This window comes from Zosterops lateralis (assembly GCF_965231275.1).
Source record: "Zosterops lateralis genome assembly, chromosome: 1".
Classification (NCBI taxonomy): Eukaryota; Metazoa; Chordata; class Aves; order Passeriformes; family Zosteropidae; genus Zosterops; species Zosterops lateralis.
Genome location: NC_139762.1, coordinates 36,513,993 through 36,537,720, shown reverse-complemented (window position 1 = coordinate 36,537,720; position 23,728 = coordinate 36,513,993). Strand labels below are relative to the sequence as shown.

General features: G+C 36.2%; 1 protein-coding gene across 5 annotated transcripts in view; it reads left to right on the top strand.

Moving 5' to 3' along the window:
• ANKRD28 (ankyrin repeat domain 28) overlaps nucleotides 1-23,728 on the top strand; it is a 129,490-nt gene that overhangs the window by 62,350 nt on the left and 43,412 nt on the right. For all 5 annotated transcript variants that reach the window (XM_083877106.1, XM_083877105.1, XM_083877107.1 and 2 more), the window contains exon 3: nucleotides 15,008-15,086. Coding sequence is in view for 4 of the 5 variants with exons in the window: in XM_083877105.1 (XP_083733231.1) it covers nucleotides 15,008-15,086 (79 nt within the window). In the remaining variant the exon portion in view is untranslated. The remainder of the gene's footprint in view (nucleotides 1-15,007; nucleotides 15,087-23,728) is intronic.

The following is a 23,728-nucleotide window of genomic DNA, read 5'->3' as shown; positions in this document are numbered from 1 at the left end:
ACTCAGAGAGGCTGTTTTTAACAGGGAGTGGAAATAGTTTTGAGAAAGGGAGAGAAGACTTTGACAGTTTTGCAGAGATTTGTGTGGGCCAGATAAAAGCAAGGGGGGAGACAGGTATGTCCAAACAGTACTCCTTTCCACTTCAGCAGTGCTGACACTATTGATTAGGAAAAGGGGTTCATTGTACCTTGTGATTTGGTGCACTCAGAGTGTGTTTGCAGGGAAATAATTTTCCAGGCCAGTTCAGCTGTAGCACCTCTTGGTTCTAGAGAAAGCTTCTGGCAATGACAGCAAAGCTACCCTCTGGTTTTTGTACCTAAACTGGTGAGAGTAAATAGTGGTTAAAAACGAGTGTAATGTAGCAAAAGCTAAGCAGGAGTTCCGAAAAGTTTTTAACTCTTAGAGTTATGTTTCTGAAGAGGTGAGTTTATAGGTTTGCTAACCAGTCTATTTGTCTCGGACATGCCTCACACCCACCCAGTGTTGGTAACTGTTTTGTCAGGTTCCTGCAGGCAAATCAGATGATTTACAGGAAGGACTTTTTCACTGGCAACTGGAGCTGGCAACAAAAACTTGCACTAAAGTATTTGTTACTGTGGAGCAGCATCTTGCTGTATTCCTTGGCAGGACAGACATAATGTCTGGTTTGCTCATTTGAATGCGAGGGAGGAATTAAAAAGATGCCCAGAAAATTGTAAAATATTCTGAAGAGGACAATTTTTATTTTTTGGTTCCTATTTTAATAGGTCAGGTTATACATTTTTTGTTTCTTAGTTGTTGCCATTGCTTAAGAGTTTCAATCTGTTATATATTTTTCTTCTCTAATAGTTTCAGTCACTGTTTTTTTATTGTGTCTTTTGCTAATTTCCAAATGCAGGCAAGCTTCTAATAAAGAGACACTGTAGGTATTGTAACTTGGACGCTGTACTTGAACCATCTCGACTGACATTGTGAAAGTGTAGCTGCAATTGTATTTTGGAGGAGTGCATGGTTTAGACCTATTAAAATAAAACTTGAATTTAAGGCCTTCTTTCAAAAAATGTTGTAATAGCTTGAGTCTCTAATCATAGCAAAAAAGTATTTAGTGAAAAAATGGTGAATTCTGAGGTATTAATAAAGTGTATAGAAATATTTGCTTATTTTTTGCTATATTGAGAACACTTTTTTTTCCTCAGAGATAGTTAAAATAGCGACAAATTTAGTTTCCTATCTTTGTAATGTGTTTTTTATAGCTGCTGTGTATCTTAATATTTATATCATCACATTATAGCAATCAAATATAGAGGAAAAATTGTTCTTGAACTGCTTGCTAATTTCCCATATTATTTTTCTATTTCAATCCTTTCTCCACTAGAAAAGTTTTTGCTTGGTTGAACATTCTTTCTAATATGTTTTTATCTTCAGTTTAGAGTGTAGCAGATAAAATTGCAGGTATTTGTGAGTTTGAAAGACTTTTTAATGTGATGAGAACACAGGATATGTTGTAGCTTAGAGCTTAGTGCTAGTTATTTAAATTCAGTTTCATCCTTTGGATTTTCAAGCAGTAATTTCCCCTCAGTTTTCCTGCAAATAAGAACTGTATATTGAAAGAACACACACATGTGTATGCCTGTATATAAATGCATGCAAGTTATATATAAAGTGTGAGCTTATCTTTTTTAAATGGTCACTTACTTAATGTGAACAGTAGGCATATAATGAAATGACAGTGAGAACAGTCCTCTGAAATAACAGCAGGAGGTTGGAGAGGAAATAAAACATTCCTATACAACATTAAAAAAACATTAATAAAGAGAATTCCTGCAGTAAAATGCACTGCTGAGAAACTGAGGGCAGCAGCTGCTGCCTGGCAGCCTCTGCCTGGAACCCAACTTCAGGTGCTGGAGCAGAGGCCAAGAAATCTTAAATTGGGAAAGTGAGGGGCTGTGAGATTTCACACAGCACAGATGAACTCAGGGTGAGCATAAATCACAGAACAAGCTGTGTGTGCCTTCAGACGCCTCTACTACTAACTTCTAATAAAAGAATTTTTATTACCCATTTAAATAACATAATTATACCTATCTCTTAGTAAGAACTGATATCTAAGAAGAAATGAGAGCTTTTTTAATTAGATAGAGGCATTTTAAATAGTTAATGGCTTTAATTTGGTCTGTTTTCATTTTGTACAAAGTATATGTAAATATATTTTTTGAATATATGGGTGAGAAAAATATAGTGTATGACCTCAGAGATTGATGGTAGTTTTTACATACTTCTAATGAAATACAGCTTTCTAATGGGAGCAAGATGTTTCTTTCTCCTTAAATCTGTGTTTGGATTTTTGTCCAGTGTGCACCTCAGTGTACTGTATTGCTTTCTGCTTCTAGATAGTCTCTGTACTAAACTTTCTAAGTGTTTTTACCACAAGCAGGAACTCCCATTTCCTGTGTGACAAGTTTGATGAAATGATAAGTCATACAAGACTCTTGCTTTATAATGTGTTCAGTTAATTGAAATTTCTTCACATCTGAAAAATGGCAAGAAAATTCTGTGAGGACTTCTGGTTTTAAGGGGAGTGTTTGTGATCTGGAACGAACAGGAGCGGGTTCTGGCTGCTCAGAACTTGCATCTCTGTGTCAGCTTTTAATGTGGAGCTGAAATATCTTGCACATAAGAAAGTCCAGCAATTGGTTTTCAGAAGGACATTTTGTGCATAGCACAGGCCAATGTGTGTGGTGTTGTATTAACAAGAGACAATGTTTGCGAAACACCTTGTCACTAAGCCTGATCAATTTTTAGTGAGGTGTTTTTCAAGGAGGAGATGGAGTGCCACACTACCATATGGGAATGTCCAGGAGTTATTTTGGTAAAGAATTAAGTACCTTCTTAAATACATGAATATTCATGTTCTGTGACAAAGAGATAAGAAGAAACTTTGCTGCAGGAAAGGTAGGGAAGCTCTTTCTTTAAGCTTTCTTTACGAAAGCTGATTCTACTACTGAAGGATTGGATTTTAGGTTGTTTGATCCATTGATCTGAAGCCTGACTGATCCCAGAAATGGAGAACTTTGGAAACTAATTCTTCCAGGTGTAGTGGAAACTTGCTGCCAGTTGTATATTGTTAACAGTATCCACTAGCTACTCAAAGTTTATTTCAATTCTTCATACAGAAATTATTTACTGTAACTTAACTTTAAAGTTGAGCATTTCCTGTTGATTAGTGTGGGATGTTTTTCAAGCATGTCATCTGTAATGATTAATCAGATATCTTAGTTCCTCTGTAGTGGTTTAGAGTGAATCATGTTTTTCAGCCTCAATATGAAGTCTGTCCAAATGGTGTTGAGTTCCTCTTCTGGTGCAGAAATAGATTCAAGATGTTTTAGATACAAATCTGTATAATTAGACATTTTCCTTCATAACTGAAATGTTTAATGAGAGAAACTTGCCAGTCCAGAGAGGAATAATTATTAGCACTGTCTTTAGCCTCTGCAAATGAGATTTTCAGATGTATCAAGTTATTATTCTTATTAGAGGGGTACAAACAAATGTTCAACAGAGTTATAAGACAATCTGACCAACATCAGCAAACTGGTACTCACTACAGCGATGTTACGGGCAGTAGCTCCTGAAAAGTTACCATTGCAAGGGGCTGAACTGAGAAGAACATTGTGCTTACATGGCATGCTGCTGCCTTGAAAAGGAAATGGGAAATATTCTTTAAAGATTTTAGTATGAATTGATATTAGTGTGCTGCTCAGGCAAACATATCCTCCTTCTCATCAGGCCTAGTAAGCTTGCCCAGTACTGTGCTAATGTGGATTTACTGTTTGCTAAACTGGGCAAATAAGCCTGGATGTCTGCATGGCAGTGGTTTACAGTATTGGCCAAACACTGAATTTCTTTTGCAGTAATTGGGAATTTGACAGACAGCTTTTGTTTCAGTCACTGTGATTTCTTTAACATTGAAAAATTCTCATTGGTGTAGAGAGCCATGAATAATTACTTTCAATTTTAAAGTTTCAAGAGTTTTTAAAGTTCCAAGGGTTTTGTGTTTGAGTCTCCAGTATGATTCTTAGTGATAATGATTTTATAGATCATGTCTAATTTGCCGTTTTACTTTTAGTGATTATTGCTTGAGATTGTGACCTTCAAAGCGTAATTGAAGTTCTGCATTTCCTGCTGCTTTTACAAAACAAGCTAGAGGCAAGGTCTTGAATAGTTAGAGCTTACTGGAGTTATTCCTGGCAGTCGCTGTGCCTGACATGCAAAGGATTGGTATTTTAGAACAGAATATCTCACTGAAAGAACAGAGAGAAGAAAAAAGTTCGGTAGTCTTAATGTGCATTAGCTTCCCAACATAGACACAGTCCTTAAAGAGGGCATTGCTGGGAAAAGCAAGATAGTATTTGAATTTACTGATTATTTCTGGTCAGTTTCTGGATGAAAACCCTTTATGCATGTGCAACACATGCCTTTGAACAAGACAATTTTCTCCACTATGCAAGTGTGGAAGCTCTCTTACTGTGGGATCTCCAATATACTAACAGTAAGCATAAGTTCCTTTGTCCAGTTTGGCCCTTGTAAACAAACTCTGCATGAGGTGGATGCATCTTTTAAGGTCCTTAAATATTCTTTAATAAAGAATAGATGTACAGCAAAAACAGTGAAAAGAAAGTGTTTCTCATTTGTTTGCTACATGATGTAGGGAGGGCTGTCCCATAAATACCCAAGGAAGAGGACTCTTGTCTATTGTCAGTGGGACCTGAAAAGGCTTGTGCTGGTGTCAGGTATCGGGACCAAGGAACTGGAAGGTCATTGCAATGAGTTCTGGCTGAAGAGTGTGCTCCAAAAGTTCAGATACAATGTCATGATTATGAAGTTTGAAGGGCTGTTTTCTCAGACCTGTGATACCAGCCTGTACCTTTCTGTTTCCAAAACCGGTGGAATTCTGTTGTCTTTGCAATCTTTTAAAGTTCTACTTTATTATTATCATCCTTTCTGATCATTAATTTAATTGCTGTTTGAATTTGCACTAAATATTAGTTATATACATATGTATATGTGTAATTATGGTGACTTATAAATAAATTACATGATGCTGACTTGCTGTCTCAAAGGAGTGCAAATATTTTGCCTTAGTTGTTGCAAGCTTTTCCTGTAATGAGTTATCTTCTAAGCTTTTCCTGTGTCCACTTAGCCTAAGAAATAGTGCACAGAAGATACTTAGATCCTAAGGTAACCAGCAGCTTTAGATGAGTTCTTATCCTCACTATCAGAGGCTTTCTGTTGGGTTTCTTTTGTGATCAGTGTGGGGACTTTTCATTTTCCATTGCAGACTGTTGTTGGGTGGAAGTTTTTTTTTACTCTCATTTTAATTGTGTTTTCCAGAATAGAGGTGTTCTGCAGGATTTTTCTTGCCTAGCAATTAGCCTTTGAATTAGCACAGATTGTGTTGTATGCTGTTTGGAGTTCAGAATGGTGTGAAGGTCTCTTAAAAGGAGGGCTTTGCATATTCCAACTCTATGACCTTACTTCATGAAGCTGTTCAACTTAACACACACCAGGAAGATGTTTGCCTTGCTCCAAGAAGAGGTGCTAACATTAAACATACAACCTGAAAAGCACGTCTTTTCCTGTCAGCAAGAGGATGCAGTTAGTGGGACAAATATCTGTTTTACATCGGTGGTTGTCATTTGAGCACTTGCCTTTGCAGTGAAAAGGGCAGAAACCTCAGCTTTTCTGAACAAAAGTGTCAGTGGCCTGAACATAATGTGCTGGATTTGAATTGTGGTGGAGATGTGCATACCTTACCTAGTGTGGTGTGTGATCTTTCACTGGAGCATAAACAGAGCCTGTATTGTACTCTCTTCTCTCTTGGCATATTTTCTTATTTGTGTCCTCAAACATTACAGATGATGACACTTTAAGACAAGGCAGTGCCCCTATTCCAGCCCACTCTGCGAGCACAGGCTGGATTACATAATGTGCTCCACAGCACTGTACTCTCATTATGGAAAATCCATTGTTTTCTCATACTGCTTTTTTCTTTTTTTTCTGAAATAGTTTCAGAATTATTTTTCATTTTTCTTACTAGCAACTTCGTTCTGTTTAAAAGCTGGGGTTTTCTTCTGCCATAACTACCAGGTAAATGTTTACAAATCATATAACTGGCATTTGGGAAGGATAGAGCCAAGGGCAAATATTTTTCAATTATATATTATTGGTTTGGAGGGGGTTGTGTTTGGGTTTTTTGGTGGTTGTTTTTGTTGAGGTTTTGTGTGGTTGGTGTGTTTTTTTTTTTTTTTTTTTTTTTTTTTTTTTTTTTTTTTTTTTTTAGTATAGCAGAGTTCTGAATGCTCTAGAGATTAATGGATGGGGTTTTTTTTATTTTAGTGAATTTTTTTTGCTCTCTTCCCCACAGGGATCTAGCATGCTAACAAACTGTGTTGGCCCTAAAAGTTCCTTATTTTTTTTTTTTTTAGTCCCAAGTTAAAGTAAGGAAAATAATCCAAAATGCCTCAGCTGCACTGAGATCAAGTTGCTCTTACCAAAGGGTACAGAATAGCTCTTTATTCATTCTATGTATTGGGCAAGAATTCAGTAACCTTTATTGGTGATAAATGGGACCAGTTCTTGATGTTGGAACTTTTCTGTGAAAGGGAGCAGCAGCTTGCAAAACCTGCTTAGTTATTCAGGTCCTTATCCAATATCCAAATGAATGCTTGGGTTTGCTCACAAGAAATCCTGGCCTTTCTAATTCAGCCAGAAACACTGACATGTTGTGTAAAAATGTCTACATAGCATGTGAAAATGTAGAAGCATGTAAAAACCTTTGTTTAGCTCTTCTTACAAGCTGTGCTTGTTCTTTACACAAGTTCCAAAATCTGAGCAGCAGAATTATGATAGCAATATTACAAAACTTGCATGGAACATCAAGGTTATGGGGTATGACAAAATGTGGATTTCCAAAAAAACATTCTGACTCAGTACTTTCAGAAAAGAATAATTGAAGATAAATTGTTTTGAGCTGAATTACTTGGAAGTGGAAAAATGCAGAGATATTTAGTTGTTTCAAAATCTGCTTCTTTAAATACTTGACAGCAAGTCAAAAAGCCTTTTGTGGACCTCTTCAGTTGAGACAAATAAAGGTGCAATGTCTGCCTGAACACCTCAAGCACTCCTGTTCTCATATGAGAAGAAGACATGCTCAAGTACTGAATCTGACTTTTTAAACATCTTAACCACATCAAAATAACTTGCTGGGGTTTTTTTACTGTACATACTTAAATGAGAATTTTTTACTCTCATGTTCTGAATGAGACATTAGCTTGCTGTAAGGTCCAGCAATCATAATTTAGATGGAGTTTGAAGCTTAATAGGTGTACCTTGGTCTAAATGTGACTCACTTTCTTCTGTGTGTCTTTCTATTGGGGCAACTCTTTTAAGAGGAAGGGGGCTTCAAACAATTACACCTGAATGGTGTTTTGTACCTGATTGCTGTGATATAAGAGAGCATCTGAAATTAACTCTTTTAATAAAAGATGTCTGGAATGGTGTTATTTAACAATATAAATTGTTCTGAACTTCGGGTTTCTTTTTTACCAATCTTTTTTTAGTCTAGTTCTATCAACTTACATTTCTCACTTTGCTGAGTTTCTGTGAAGATTAAAGTTTGGGATTCAGTAAATGTTAAGCCAGCAAATTTTCTCCTGTCCTCTTCTTGTCAAGTTGTTCTACTCTGTGCCAAATTTAAAGATTAGTTTGTCTCTTAGACAAGCGTAGTTTGGCATCCAATGTTTTTTGTACAATTTTTATAAAAGGTATTTCCTGGTGTTATTTAAAAATACTAGAAAGACACAAATGAACTATCTTACTTTTTTTCTAAAAAGGAATTTTTAATAAGAAGTGGTTGAATGTAAGTGAATGTTCCAATACAACATGTCACTATCATATATATAAACACATAAATATATGTATATGGATAAAATTATTTTTTTCTGTGGAAACTTAATTTTAAGTGATTCCCACCAGATTGATTTTAATATTCAGATGCTTAAGAAATTAATCAAACCTTCAATGTTTTTTTTGTTTTTATATTGTGTATGAATTGTATGCAGTGGTTCAGTAAGGATAGAGATTTATATCAGCTTTAGGTTTATTATTTGAGAATTTAGGTTTATTATATTGAGAATCATTAGCTGAGTGGGAAGTGAATTATTTTCCAGGGATTTTAGTGCTGTTCTGTGAACTTGAGCTTAAATTCAGACACAAAATTTCCATTTTAAAAATGCCCAGAGGCATCATGCTAAAGGAGGATGCTTTTGGAACTGCCAAGTATGTCCATACAGCAAAGCCATGCAATGAGGATTCTTCCCTGGCTCCTTCTTGGTGGGGATTCTCATTTGTGTGCATGCAATGTGGAATGGTGTGCAAACAGATAATGTCATTCTGCTCTTCTCTAGATAAAGGTAAAACTTCAAATGTTTGACTTTTTTCTGTAAAACTTTAAATGTTTCCCAGGTTTCATGTTTGGTACCAAAGAAACTTGATTGCTTGGGATATTCCAATAATCAGAAAAGGGAAGGACTGTTTTAATTCATTCATTTCTCATGGTGGAAATGTGACTATATCTTGATCATTTTTATAGCCAAATTTCTTAGCCAATTATGACTGCCATAAGTAATGAAATCAGAACAGCTCTGACTTTTTCATTGCTGTCGTTTTTAATCCTACTCAGCATGAGTTTCCCCCCTTTTGCTTGTCCTGTTCACCCAGACTCAAGTTAAATTTTTGTCTTGTTTCTGCAATATGCCCATATGCAAGATCTGACCATTTTGATATTTGGAAAATCAGATTTTGGAGTGGAAAGTTAGTGTCTCCTTTGCAATTATACAGCTAATAGTAATTTCTTCTAACATGCTACAAGTGTGGTGCTTCATGGTTATTTTGTGGATCAGTGTAGATCTACTCAAAATTATATTATCATCAGATTTTATTTTTTATTATTGTTCCTTGTGACAGTGTAGAAAACTGTGAGCCCATGCTCTTGAGGAACACAGGTGTTTAGAATGACTTATGTTTAGGATAAACTCTTGGTTTGTCATAAAGTGGTGCTCTGGTGACATTTTTCCAGGCTACTTTGTAGTTCTCTTCTGATTGTATCTTTTATTTTTTATTGTAACCTACAGCTGCTATCCAGTTATTTTAAGGCCTCACAGTGCCACAAATGGTAGTCATGAGTAAATGATTTTGTGGTTTATTCCATGGTGTGCCAATTTTATTATTGTTGTTGTTATCATTATCATTGTTATCAGCTAGAAGCAAGTAAAGAGCATGCACTATTACACTGGTACTGAAGATCTTAACTAGAAACAACAGTGGGGTTAGCAGATTATGGCTGACTGACCTTTGTTGCTAAAACCACTTCTTATCTCCTACAAGATAAAGTGTCTCGAGTCAATGGTCACTCTGTCTTAATGAGCAAGAGGGCAAAGATTCCTCCCTGGTTTTTGTGATTGTTTGGAGGTCTAGATTTGCTCTGCCCTCCTAATAGATGGCATGAAGAGGACATGTCCTGAAATTTAATGAGTAGTGATAAGGTCTTACTAGTGAAAGTTTAATACCAGGCTTTCAAAAATGTTTCTTCAAATGCAGTACAAGTGTTCATACAAATAGAAGTGCGACAATTAGTTCAAGAAATTATTGCAGTCAGTATGACAAATCTAATAATTTCAACTAAAATGTATCTATTGTCTGGCTTCAAAGGATAATTTGTGGCTAGCCATGTAATATGTATTGGGTTTATTGTTACTGTCATGCTTTCTTCATTTTTTAAGCATGCAGGAGACCATTAGTGTAACATTAGCTCGCTCTCTAGATTGGATATGCATCTTAATTTTGACATATGGGGAGAAAATAGGGGTCTGCTTCCAAAAATTATATCAAACAAAATTACTTAGAAAGTTGTTGATTTTTGGCAATGCAAAGTTTTGAGGATTGATTTAAAAATACAAGAAAAAAATTCAAAGAAATAACAGATGAATTACGGTTAAGGTAGGGTAGGGATACTGTATTAATTTCTCACATATTTACAAGTCTTGAAAGACCAATATTTAATCTTTTTCTTCTAGTTTCAATTCACTATTTTTTTGATGCTAGCTTTGGAAAGTTTTTAAGACACTGTTGTGACTGAACATACTTCCAAAGAGTTAGTCCTCACTTCTGGAATCAAGTACCTAAAGTAAACTTCTAAGAAGTTTAAAGATGGAATGTAAAGGCCAAATATTTATGTGTGGATTTTTTTTTTTTTTACATAGGAACAAAAAATTTAGAGTAGATAGTTATTCCACCTGAGGAAATGATTATTCTAAAAACTGTAGCAAAATTTGTAACTAAAGTTTGGTGTTGTAATGACTCCCAAGAGTAGCTCTGGGACTTCCCACTGTGATACTGGACACTATCAAAGAATTGGAAATACTTTGTAATAATTTCTTAGACATTTTCCATGAACTCAGGAGTTATACATCATCCTGGTTGAAAAGTACTGTCTCTCTAAACTAACTGAAAAATACACTATGAGTTATATTTAACCCAGTTTCACTTAGAAGGAATGTTTGTTAAAGCTACTGCAGAGTGTGCTGGAATTGAAACTCGTTCAAGATTTGTGATCGTGTATTAGGGTTGATTTCTGCCAGGAACAGATGGCACTAGAAGCAGACAGATGACAAGTCACACAGCACAAAACACCTATTAAATGATATTTTGTAAGCGTGATCATGAAATAATGAGAGTCTATAAAGTGTTACTGCAGAATTTGGTTTTGAAGACCAGATAGCTAAAGAGTAGTTTTTATGAAGGGGAAAGTTGCATTCAAGCTATTTCAAAAAATGCTTTAATTCAAAGATTCCAGATCAGTAGACGTTGAGCTATTTGAAGGGCAAATTGAAGTCATATTCTAATGTACTCTTGGGGGACTCATATACTGGTTATGGCAGTCTTACTGAATATGCATGGGATGAGGGATTTGCCTTTAAGGCATCTAGCTCCTTAAAACTCACTGTAGTTGTATGTGGTTACTCTAAATCAATTACCGAGATAGAACCCAAACCAGGAATAAATTGTTTAATCTCAAAGGACATTTACTCAAAGGATACTTTAAAAAGAGGTAGGTTTGAAACCTGTGTCTTTAAATTTGCATAGATTTGTCCATTGTAGAAGTTTTGATCCATGAAATAAGCAATGAAGCAATTAAAGCTTCTGTTTTAGGCCAAAAGATGGCATTACCATTGTTCTAGGTTACAGTTTAAGTTCACAGTGCCACTATCCATGATGCTTTATTCCAAATTTGGTTTTGGCAGAGTCATAAGGCCTTCTCCTATGCATTTCTCATGTTGCCATCTTATGCAAACTCCTGTGTAGATGAAATCCTTGGAAAACTTGATAAATGGAAGTACTGGGAATGGCAGGATTATATATTTTTCATGTAATGCAATCCAAAGGCACATACAGCTGTGATGCTGGGGCTTTTGTGATGCAGAATTATCATTCTGAAAACTGATTCCTTAAGAACTGAGCCCTTTTATTGCTTTTTAGTTTAATGACAGTACTGACCAATATCTGGAATTAAACTTGAGAGTTTCTTATTGGGAATATAAATTCCTTTGTTTTTTCCACTGGAAAGAAGTTTTAAAAAGTTGAAAATACTCTTTCAACTATGTAAAACCACCTTAATACCATCAATGTGATCTGTGTTCTTACTACCATTACAGCTGATTTTAGAGTTGTATTAGTCCCATTTGCCTTGCAGATTTTTGAGTTGGAAAATGAAGGTGCCAAAACACTTGTGTTGTCAAATACTGCTGCAGCACTGCAATACCTGGAATTAAATAGTACCAACAGTGTTAGATTTTACATTTTGTATAACAGTGACTATTATCTACAAAATCCCTTCTGTAGTGAAATTTTTCTTTTAGTGTCATTTAAATTTATGAAATTAAAGGAAGGAAATTAGTGCCACTATTTATATTAGTAAGACAACACCAGTGCTGCAAAATGTTGGCTTCCAAAATTCCTTGTTAAGGCTGAAAGCTTTCTTAGGGTTATTTAAAGTAGTCATTTATACACAGCAGTTTGTATTTGCAGATGAATTTTGTTCATCAAATGATTACTTTTTAAATAAAAGTAGTTGATCTGTTCAGCAGTATTTTAGTAGCATTTAAAATACAGAATTCTCTTTAATTTTATTCAGATTTCATTTATTAAAATTCACTCATTGAATGTACACCTTCAGATGGAGAAAAATGAGAATTTTCCTTTAGTGGAAGTAAAAACTTCTTCATGAGAGGTTGCTGAATGCAGCATTTCTTTTTTTTTTTTAATAGGATCTGAAAACCAGGTTTTTAAATACTAAACAAAAAACTTTTGCACAGAGATGTTAAATTAAAAAAGAATAATGAAAATGTTTGGAAGCATCAAAAAAATGCCAGCTGTGAAAGTAGAGGGGAAAGAAAGGCCAGGGCTTCTGTCAAAGCACCCTCAGCATGTGGAATATTTGTGGTCAGTAGATACCCTGGAGCTTGGGGTTGTTGAAATTCCAGTCTCTGGAGTTGACCCCGGAAGTGACAAGCCCTGAGTGTCCCCAGCAGTGCTGCCCTGGTGCTGCAGAGAGCAGGGACATCTCCAACCTCCTGCCTAGGTGTGCTCCCAGTGTGTGCTCCCTGCTGCAGAACAGGGAGTTGGGCTTTGAGTGTCCTCAATTTGTCAGCTTAAGGGCAGCAAAATTGAAATATTTGCATGGCTGGAAACTCACAGCTTGGAAACAGGAGTGGCGGAGTGGCGGAGTGGAAATGTTGCTTATGTTTAAGCTACTTTTATGCTTGTATCTTGGTGGTTTTAGGATGTGTTTTCATTAATAGAGGTTGGATTTTTTTGGTATTTTTTACAGGAAAATGTATTTGTGGCTTGGTGATTAGTGTATTTCTAGATAAACACCTCCCTTCTGTCCGCCGTATTGGAAGATTTCTGATTCATTCTGTCACTTTGGTTACTGGTATGACTTCTGTCACTGAGATGTTAAAAAAACCCGAAAACAAAACAAAATCACCAACAGCACAAGTGTGATAAATATTTTTATAATAATGAGTTTTGTCCTTGGAGTGGGGAATGCAGTTTTTCTCATGTTCCTGTGTAAATGCTCTCTCTACAGAAGAATGTGCTCGTGGCCCATCTTATTTTCTCTAATTCTATGATGACATTGCAGACAGTGTCCTATCATACTCATGTGTTCCCTAATCTCTAGTTTATAGACTCTTTCGCATTATCAAAATGGCTTCAATGCTACCTATAGGAGCTTTCTTCTCCATCCTGGGGGAATGAAAATAGATTTTCATTGCTGGCTGGTCTTTACTGTCTTTCAACTGGGGAAGCAAGTTTAATATTTGTATCGCTTTTCTTTTTCATTTGTGCTTCTAATATTTTTCCTTTCCCTTCCTTGTTTGTTTCTGGTTTTGGTGGGGCTTTTTCTGGGGGGGGAGGGTGATATTTGGTTTTTCTCCTTTTTTTAAAGTTTTTTTTTTTTTTTAAGATAGCAAGTCCTTTGTGGCAGGGGCATATCTTTTTTTATCCTAGATGTGTAAGCTACATGAGGCATCCTGGCAAGAATTTGGTGAGGCTCTATGTGGTGTTAATGATAAGTGTAGCATTGATTCCTTAGGGTGCATCAGTGTCAGGTTTGCACTGCTCAATTTGGAATTTCTTGCATGTAGTTCAGAAACTTTGTTAGGAAACATTGCTGATATGGTGAACTGTGTCACTTGACTTTTTCTGAGCAGGAATTAGGCAGGGAGTAGGTGATGTTTCTTTAGAGGGGATGGTTTGAATGCTCTGCATTCTGAAGTTGTCATTTATGTTTCAGAAGAACCTCTTGGGTCTCAGCTCCAGTTTTGCTCTAAGATCTTTCCTACCATGAACTCTAATTTTATTCTTATGTGATGCTAGCTCTCAAGTTGGGATTCACTACATGAGGTTATTCTAGCAAGGGAGAAGAACACTTTTCACAACAAAGTGCTTTGCACTTAAAATTTCTTGCTGCATATAATCTTGATCCCTCACCCCCAGTGTATTTGAAACTCTACTAAAAGGATCTGGATATCCAAGCAGAGCTTAGGCCAGAACCAGGATGCTGACTGATTATCTGTCTCTTTTCTGATTTCTCACCAGCCTTCCCTCAGAGAGCAATCTGGTTGGTTCTTGTTCATTTTTATAACTTGCTGTGATGTGATCTTATTTTTATGCTTAAGCTATAAACTGGTGCAGAGAAATTGGCACTGATCCTGAAAGAGTTACGAGATATTTTGTGTTAATCTTTAAAAAGAGACTCTTCATTGGTATATATTGTGCATGACTAAATAGCTTCTTTTACTGGTACCTTCAGAAGCAGCTTAGATCAGCTTGAGCTAATTGAAAGTACTGAGTATTACTTGCAGAGTGGGTTTTTTGCAAAATAAATTTCACCTCTATCTTGTCTTTGCTTATTTACAGTAAATGAAATAGTTGAAATTGGATTCCACTATTTTTGCCCTTACACACTCTAGCTTCTTTTCTATTTTCTATTAAAATAATAAGTTCTGAAATTGCTTTGAACTTCACACAGAAAATGTTGCTCACTGATTGTTGCATATGACAATAACACACTGTTTTTGACTGTGTAGGACAGACTTGAGTTCTTGTCTCTGGAGACAAGTGAATGGTGATTTATAACTGGTGGGTTAATCCAAAGGTGGGATCAGCATCCTGTGTTTGTGTCAGGAAAACAGTGGCTGACTATGTAGGTGTTAAGAGCTCCTTAGGGAGAAGCATGCTTGTAAATGTTAGTAAATGTGACTGATGTCTTCAGAGTAATTATGTTTTTTTAAATATATAATGTATATTACTTGAAAGATATGCAGTGTTTTTTCATAACATACAAAATGCTGAACCGTACTTTTTTTATTTTAAATAAAACCATTTTTCCCCCCTCTTACCACAGGATAATGAGAAAAGGACCCCTTTACATGCTGCTGCCTATCTGGGAGATGCAGAAATTATTGAACTACTTATTTTATCTGGTATGTTCTGTTCCTGTTAATGGAAAACAAATAACTCTATGCACATCCAAATAAGTATTTATGTACATCTTAGTCTGTGTAGCTTTTATTGAGATTTTTAATGTATTAGAAATTAAAGATGGTTGTACTTTAGTTTCCAGACTTCTTAGTGTTACAATGCTGTGTAGCCCTATAGTTCTGCTCTAAAATATTTCTTTGTAGAAAGCTTTCTCGGTTATAGCTATTTTTACTTGTAGCTTGATCAGATTTCAATAGTTCAAGGCTAGTTTAAAGAATTAATAGTGTATATGGTACAGGCAGGTGTTAGCAGCATTGCTTTCATTCTGAAAGGCCCTTCAGAAAAGCAATTATATTTAAACATAAAGATGCCATCCAGGGTTGGTTGTATTATTTTAAGTATCTTTGCATGTTGGCTTAAATGCATAGGATATAATTAGAACCAGCTGAAAATGTTAAAATCACATTTTTTCCCCCTATTTATTTGTAACAAGAAAAATTCCAGGTTCTGTAAAACAGTATACTTTGGGGTGGGTTTTTTTTCCTTCTAAAAAGGGTAGAAAATCAAGAAACTGAACCAAAAACCTGAATAACATAATGACTGAAGGACTGAATTGACTGTCTTTGATCTTGGAGGGACCTACCCATCAAGTAGCTTGAGGCTGAATTCGTAATACAGGGCTTCAAGCATTCATAGCAAGATGAAAACTTGTAGCAGTCCCATAGAACTACTTTAATCTTCAGTCTGCTTAATTGCACGCCTTACCTGTGCAAAGATGGCTATTTCCATCACCACCACCCCTCATCAACCCCTTCTTACAAATTCTGCTTTAAGGAAATGCCACTTTTAGGATTAGAGGAGTCGCTTCCAGACCTTCAACTGAATTTGCTAGGCATTAATTAATTTGTTATAATTTTAGTATGATGTAATATTTTCATTATATATATTACTTGTACTTGCTATATAAGTATATATACATATCATAAAAATACATTATGTGATATTAATTAATATATGTATTGCATGGGCATACTCTATAGTGACATTTTGTCCAGAAAAGTTCACTTTTGAAAAGCTGCCAGGTTTGAAAAGCTAAAAAGGTGCTGTTTTTCCCTACCAAGAAGAAAGGCGAGTTCTGGTAACTCTTGACAATATATACTGACCCCTTTCATCAACTAACAATATTACAAACTTTGCAAAGTTGTAGTCAGCTATTCTGAGAGTGAATCTTCTGTCTGGTTTAGATGAACACAGTCTGTTTACCAGATCCATGATAGAACAAAATACCCCTTTCTTGAGCAAAAGGCATATGGAACGAGGAGAATTCTAGTTCAGATGGGAATGAAACAAGATCCTGTCTGGGGAGAAGTGGTAGGAGAAGAAATATTAGTCCTGCTATTTGGGCACATAGTGTGGAGTTAAGTGTAAAGAAAAATGGAGAACAAAGAAGGCGGTAAGAATTAGGACTGTACAAATAGCCCAAACCTGGGCAGTTGCATGGAGGAGAGGCTGTGGGTGCTGCAGTGTCTGCAGATTGTTCAGGGAGGATATGAGGCATTGATATGTCCCAGATTACATTTATTTAATGAAAATCAAGATTTGCTTACAACAAAACAATGCATTAGATAGTTGCAAATGAAAAGCTTTGAAAGCTGTGGCAATGTCAGTCCAACCATGCAGTGCTCGTGTGCTGTGCTGTGGGCTGCCCAGTACCATGTTGTGACTTGCTGGAGAGGCACAGCCTCCTGAAAGTCCCAGAGAGAGGCTGCACTGGGAGTGAACTGGGGTGGTGCAGAGAGGGGGGAACAGGTGTGTGAGTTGTTGATATATTTGTGAGTGAGTGAAGAGCGGCATCAATTGCAGGGTGAAAGTGATGGCTGAGTGTTCAGGCTGTTCAGTTTGCAAGGCTGTGCTGTACTTGGGCACAAATCTGTATATAACCTGCCTGCAAGCAGTAGTTTTAGGCAAGCCTCTTAAATCTTTAAAAAGTATTCACCAATTTAGTCTTCCTCATTTCTGAATGGTGGATTTGAAATCTTCATGGTTAGTGAAATGTAAGCACTCAGCTGTATCAGAAGTGCTGGGCCAGCTGCTTCTCAGAGAAATCAGGTCTAGGTGTCTCAAAATGCACAAGCTATGATTTGTCTTTTTTAGCTCTCTTAATTGAAAGGTGGGGAACAGAGGTTAAGTGTATTTATCCTCTCCATTTCATAAAGATAAGGCAAATTCAGCTGTTGTGTTTCAGCTGGAAATCAAATATCTCCTTTGAGACGGATGTATAAGTTACATTTTGTCATAATAGATGAGCATTAGGGAGCAAATAAAGAACATCTGTTACCACAGCAAGGCTTGAAAATTATTTGTTGTGTTGCAAGACCTTTTTTTAAAACTGAGGAAAGTGGTTTGTTGAATAAATAGCATTTCTGTGCAACTATTTCTTCTGTGCAGTAAATTTGCATGTAAAAGTTGGGTATGTGACATTAACTGACCTATTTAACATACCTGCACAAGGGATTGAATTAAGTGTAGACTTCTTTCATCCTAACATTTCTCACCTTGTGAAAGCTTGTCCTTGCAACTTGTAATGTCCTCTAACATAGCTTTGCTGGAATGTTACCAGGAACCACTTTACAGTTTTCCTGCTGTGCAAACTATTCTACAAAGACTGTTTGCTTTGATGTTTTTATTCTTTCTTCAAACTAGACCTCAAAATTACTGAAGCCAGTATTAATCTTTCCACTATTCAGTGGCTCTTACTTGATTCTTTCTTATTATTCTCTCTTCTTAAAGTGTTATTATAGGCTACATAGGTTTTTTTTAAATTCGATTGGACCTTTTCATCCTGCTCCAGGGAATCCACATTGCTTTCAAATATGTATTGTGGATCACATATTGCAGTCACAATGTCTTTATATTACTTTGCTACAGATCTATGTAACCCATATTGCACATCCTGAAGATATAACTGATTCAGCCTTTTTGCAGACTTTGTTGGAGTAAGTTTTCAGTCTCAAGAGCATTCTTACTTAGTTGGTAAATTCTTGAGATATTTTTCAACTAAATCTTAAGGTTGCTCTGTGACCTTTCCTTTTGTCTTTCACCTGGACAAGGAATCTGTAGCTGATGGTTTGGATACAGGCTCCAAACAGCAAAGAAAATTGCTTTACTCCATTTTGGGCCTGGACATTAAATTGCCTTTTGATTTTTATTTTGAGACACTAAACACTAATAAACTTGTCCCCTGAGGGGGGTGAATGTCTTACCAACAGTTTTTTTCATATCACTGTGATCTGTGGAAGTCTAAATTTTAAAATAATCTCTCATTTTTGGATTGTGGCTTGATAAGCAATTATTCTAGCATTCCTAAATTTGTTGTGTAGGGAAGTGACCAAGAAGAGGCATGAAGATTATTTGTAGCATCCAGAAGAATAGAACAGACGTTTGTGTTTTAGTCACTTGAGAATCATAATTTTAGAAGAATTTTCCTTTTTGTATTACTCTGGGAAGAGTAGTAACACTCATCACAGTTGTATTTTTATGACCTTTATGCAGCTCTGCATCCTGGTGCGCAAATACATCTGTCTACTTTGCATAATTGCACTGACTTTAGCAGTGTAAATGATGGCAAACTACTGAAAAATAAAAAAGGGTAATAGTTAAGTCTAAATTAACTGACTGTCCAGCTTTTTGTTCTTTCCAAGAACTTCTTCCCAGGAAGTCCTGATGAAAAAAATCAAACCCTTCTTTAAGTCCTGCATAGGAACTGTTCTGGAGAGGCTTCTTGCTTTATCAAAAAATTGTTCTTTCCAGCTGTCCTATGATTTTTAATTCCATCAGAGTCAACTGTGCCAGGGAGCGTCATATGAAAAGCAGAACAGATTAGTGTGATCACCGAATGTATTCTTTTGATTACTAACTTGTTCCATTTATTTTCTAAAAATACTGCAGAGATGATTATTGCTTTCACTGAAATCAATGTAATTCACAACAATCAACATTTGAATTGTCTGTTGTTTTCTTCTGAATAGATTTAGTTACTGTATTGCAGTGATACTTAAATACTAACACAACACATCGCTGTTTGCTTAACCCAACATTTTCTCTGCATGAATCTCAGTGTTACTTAAATGTGGTCAAACTCCATCACATTAAGGTTTGGCAGCCCATGAGTTTTTGTTTCCTCTGGGTCAGCTGGAGAATGTAAGAACTGTGCTGATGGTGGAAAACTGCCACCGTAGTAATAACAGGTTTTGAAGGATAGTAAAGACCCTTCAGTGTTACACCACTCTACCTGTGTTTCTTTCATCTCATTATGAATCTCTGTGAGTATTAGAAATCCATGTCATGACAGTCACAGAGCTCAGCTGTTGAAAGGCTCTTGCTGCCTCAGTCCCAGGCGAATGAAACTCCCTTTGTTTGGATTGCAGATGTACCCACACACTGAGGGCGTTTCACAGGGGCCCCTTTGACACTGACTGTATCTTTCGGCCGCTTCCTCTTCTTTTGACAGCGATGTTGGCTGATGTTTTTCTTTTCCAAGCTGCCCTAACTTGCCCCTGGCAGAAGTAAAAGTCAGTTGCTGTGAAGAAAATAGCTCTGGTGTTCTTTGAAAGAAAAAAGTTAAGCTGACTCAGGAAAAAATAGAACTGTTCAGTAGCTTCAGTCAGAACATTTAATGTTGCTCACTGAAGCTTGAGGGATGGTGGCTGAGATGCAGCAGAACTGAAATTCGGAAAGGAATTTGGCTTATATTGACAGATAGTAAAGTCCTGGAAGGATGGCTTCAACCTGATTGTGATTTTCCTCCCTTTTCTGACCAGTGTGTCTCCATGTGTATTTGTTTTCTGGGGTTGTTTTGGGGTTTGGGAATGGTTTTGTTTGTTTGTTTCTTAAGGAATGAAAACAAAAATGGTTCTTGAAGTCTCATTCTCTCTGGACAAAAGATTCCAGACCTGTTCCTCTTGGATTTTTTCACTATTCTACAGATCTTATGCTATGCATTTAGCTTTTAAATAGCAAGAAACTTTCTCTCTATAAGGTCTTACTCATTATCTTTGCAGCAATGATTTTCCGAGTATCCAAGTTTTCAATGGAAATTACACTCAATTCCTATTATTGAGTATTCCAATTCATATCTCAAATCTTATACTTAAAAAACTTCTGTATCTCCTTCTGACTGTTCACATATTTTTCTATCTAAGGAAAAGTTTTCGTCTCTGTTTATTCCTCAGTATACTCTGAGAATTTCTGCTTGCCAATTGAAGTGCTTCTAAGGTCATTGTTTCTAGATAAAAAAGTGGATCATTCGAAAGGAAGAACTTCTGAACCTATTACTAGCTGGTAGGAAAATAATTAAGTGAAATCTAATTACATTAGGACTAGTGGTTCCTCTCAGAGAGTTATACCTGAGATCTTCCTAATTTCTCCGAAGATAATATCTAAAATTATTTCAGTATACTAGTTTTTAGGACAAAGTTTGTTACTTTCTTAAATGCTCTCTATAAAGATCTTATTTACATTTTTTTACTCCTAAATAGATATTTCAGAGCTTCAAATACTGAACATTGGGTGTTTGTATTGCATAATTGAATGAAAACACTTTTGCTTTCTTCGCTTATGTTATGATATTACTCAGTCACTAGCACATCTTGTACAATAACAAAGGAAAATACCATCCTCGAGAGTCTAAAAATACAGGCTGCAAACAGAACAGTGGAAGGCAATTGAGTACTTAAGTCAGTACTGTGAGCAAAGATGAAAATGTCTTGTCAGTTCTGTTGTATTTCTTAATCTATTTCCAACTAGTGACGCATAAGTAATTCAGCCACTGCATTCATTAGTCTTCTGAGGACATTTCCAAATAGGAAGAGTTCTAGTGCAGAGGAGCTGTGGAGGAGTGTCACAGCAAGATTTTGTGAGAGGAACACAGAGGTGGTGTGAGACAGGGCAGTGAAAGAGTTGGTGTGGCAGTTTATGGGTGAAGGAAGAGATGATGTGGTTGTTCCTTGCAGCATTTCCTGCCCAGTTGTTCCTTTCTATCTGTCTTTCTAAGAGATGGTTGACATGCTAGTCAGTGCATGTATTCAATTAGAAAGTGTGTCTCTTGAAACATAAATTTGCTAGAAGTAAGCATCACAGAGCTTTTCAATAGCTTCTGTACTTTATTTATCAAATAAAACATATCTTTCTAATTGTCAGTCTAGCGAGTACAACTTGGCAAGACGAGATGTAAGATTCAGGGACAAGGGAAGAAAATTAGGTAATACTTCTCTCTCATTCCTTCCTCTTACCCCACCTTTTGCAGAGCAAAACTCCTGCATTTATATTTGCCTAGATGTGTAAACTTACTGGGCTGTACTAACAAAATTAGTGATGAAAGGGGTGATCTTGTTTAATATTTTGGCTTAGTGCACCAACATGGAAGAATAATTTGCTTCGCTTGGAAGGTGCTGTTTTAGAGGAGGATCATTTACATGATTGGTTGTTAAGTTCAAGTTGAATTCCAGCATTGTGATTGCTCTCTCTGACAAGCGCCCTAATCCTTCTCTGGCAAACTCTATGGCATTAAAATAATTGAAATATAATAAATTTTACAGTAAACAAATGAGAAATTTTAATAAACATTTAAGACCAGGCCATTGAAGTCTGGAAGATCCAAGAGACAGAGGTAGGGAGCAGAGACAACAGCAGTTTGTTAGGATTGTTTTTTGTTGGGTTTTTTTTGGGTTTTGCACACAGGGAATGAAGGTACACAGTACTGTGCTTTAAAAGAGCAAACTGCTCATAGCTGGCATTTGAAATGTGAGAAATGCCCTGGTTAACATGTCAGCAGGTTGAGCTTCACAGGGATAATATTGCATTGGCAGTGCTGTGCAGTTGGTTATACACATACATGTGTTCAGACTCTTTAAGTCAACTGTGAAGCAATATCTTAAAGCAAAAGTTATTCAGTAGAGGTGTAGTACATTTTTGTAACATTTTTTTGCAGTGATCTGGAGTAGTTTTACCTCAGATAATCAAGGCTGTAAATGCCCTTACTGTTGCATGGTAGGACTGTGGTAGGTTTGAGGGAGCCCATGAAGGCTCAGGGAGGAACAGTGACATTTTCCCCAAATCATGTGCTACACAGTAAAGAACAGCCTAGGGGACGATTATGTCCTCAGATACAAGACAGTTTGGAGAAACTCATTTATGAAAATTTAAATGATTCTTGGCAGCATGGCTTCTTTGAGAAATTTATGGGCAAAGTATCTCTCTATTAATTTAAAACTGTTATTTTGTTTAATATATCTAAAGCTGTAGATCTCCCAATCCCCGCATTAATAATGCATATGTGGTTTTGGTAGTACATTTATTCTGATTATTGCTTAAAAACTTTCTTTCAATATAATAATTTTGCAACTTTAAGAGTTTTTGTTGTGGAAGGAAAAAAAACAACCTTGGTGGTTCTTTCTTAAGTAAGTCCATCAGAGATTCAGATTTGTTATCGAAAGTCAACTTTGGCTTTTCCTTTGTCACAGAATCTAAAAATTTTTGTGTATTTGAAAGGTTAACTTATTTTAGTACCTGTATTTTTGCACTGTTTTAATGTACCAGACCTAGGCATCCTTGTTTCTTTGGGTGGAAAACCACTTATGGAATGGGAGGCAGGTATTTGCTGTGTTGATTTTTGTTGTTTTAAGAGGACCTTGTTACTTTTAGATATCACTTTAGATTTCCTTAAATATTTCTCTGGCTAATGCTGATTTTCTTTCTTACTTTCACATAATCTTTTCTTTTAGTCTTAGCAAGTTAACTTTTAGCAAGTTAAGATTAACTTATCATGGTGAAAACCTCTTGTACAGTATCTTTTTGTGTTTATTTCTTCTCTCTTCTGGTGTAGTTTTTAGACTATGTGTTACAAGTACCAGAAAAGTCAGCAAAATCTGAACACATCAATACTGCTTAGACTCTAAAAACATTTTCACTTAGAGCTAGACCTTAGGTAACTGCTGCTTTTTTGCAGTGGAAACGTGCATTTCTTCTCCTCTGATGGGCACGTTGCTTTTCCTGTCTTGGATTTCATTACCTGGATGGATCTGACCTGACCCCAAGTCTTGCAAATGCATTTTTCCTGAGGAAAATCAGGATACTAATTAATGACTTAGTCACTCACTCAATTTCAATTGCTTTAAAGACTTTTGTATCCTAAAGTTAGAGACAGAAATCAGGCTATGATTCTTTATTCTTTATTCCTTGGTTGTTGGCTGAATGTGAAGTCAGGTGGAGCTTGGAGTACGATTTTGGCTCTTGTTTTTGTCTCATCTGCTAAAAACAAGATCTGGCCAACAACTACCTGGAATATAATCAAGAATTACAGATACTTTTGAAATATATTTATTACATTCTCACCTACCATTGCTTCATTATGTTTCTGATGTCATTCATCACTTACTGACTTTTGGGAAGGATTGCCAAAAATCCTCAGGCATTTCTAGTAACTTTTAGAATACTCAGATTCTTTCTTTGCTTGAGTTCTATGCAAGACTTGATATAGTACAGTCTGTTATGGCACATGACGTGTTGCAGGGCACCGCTGGGTCCTTTGGATTTGTGACAAAAAAAGATACTTGTGGTATCTCCTAAACTTTTGTTAGATTGTGAG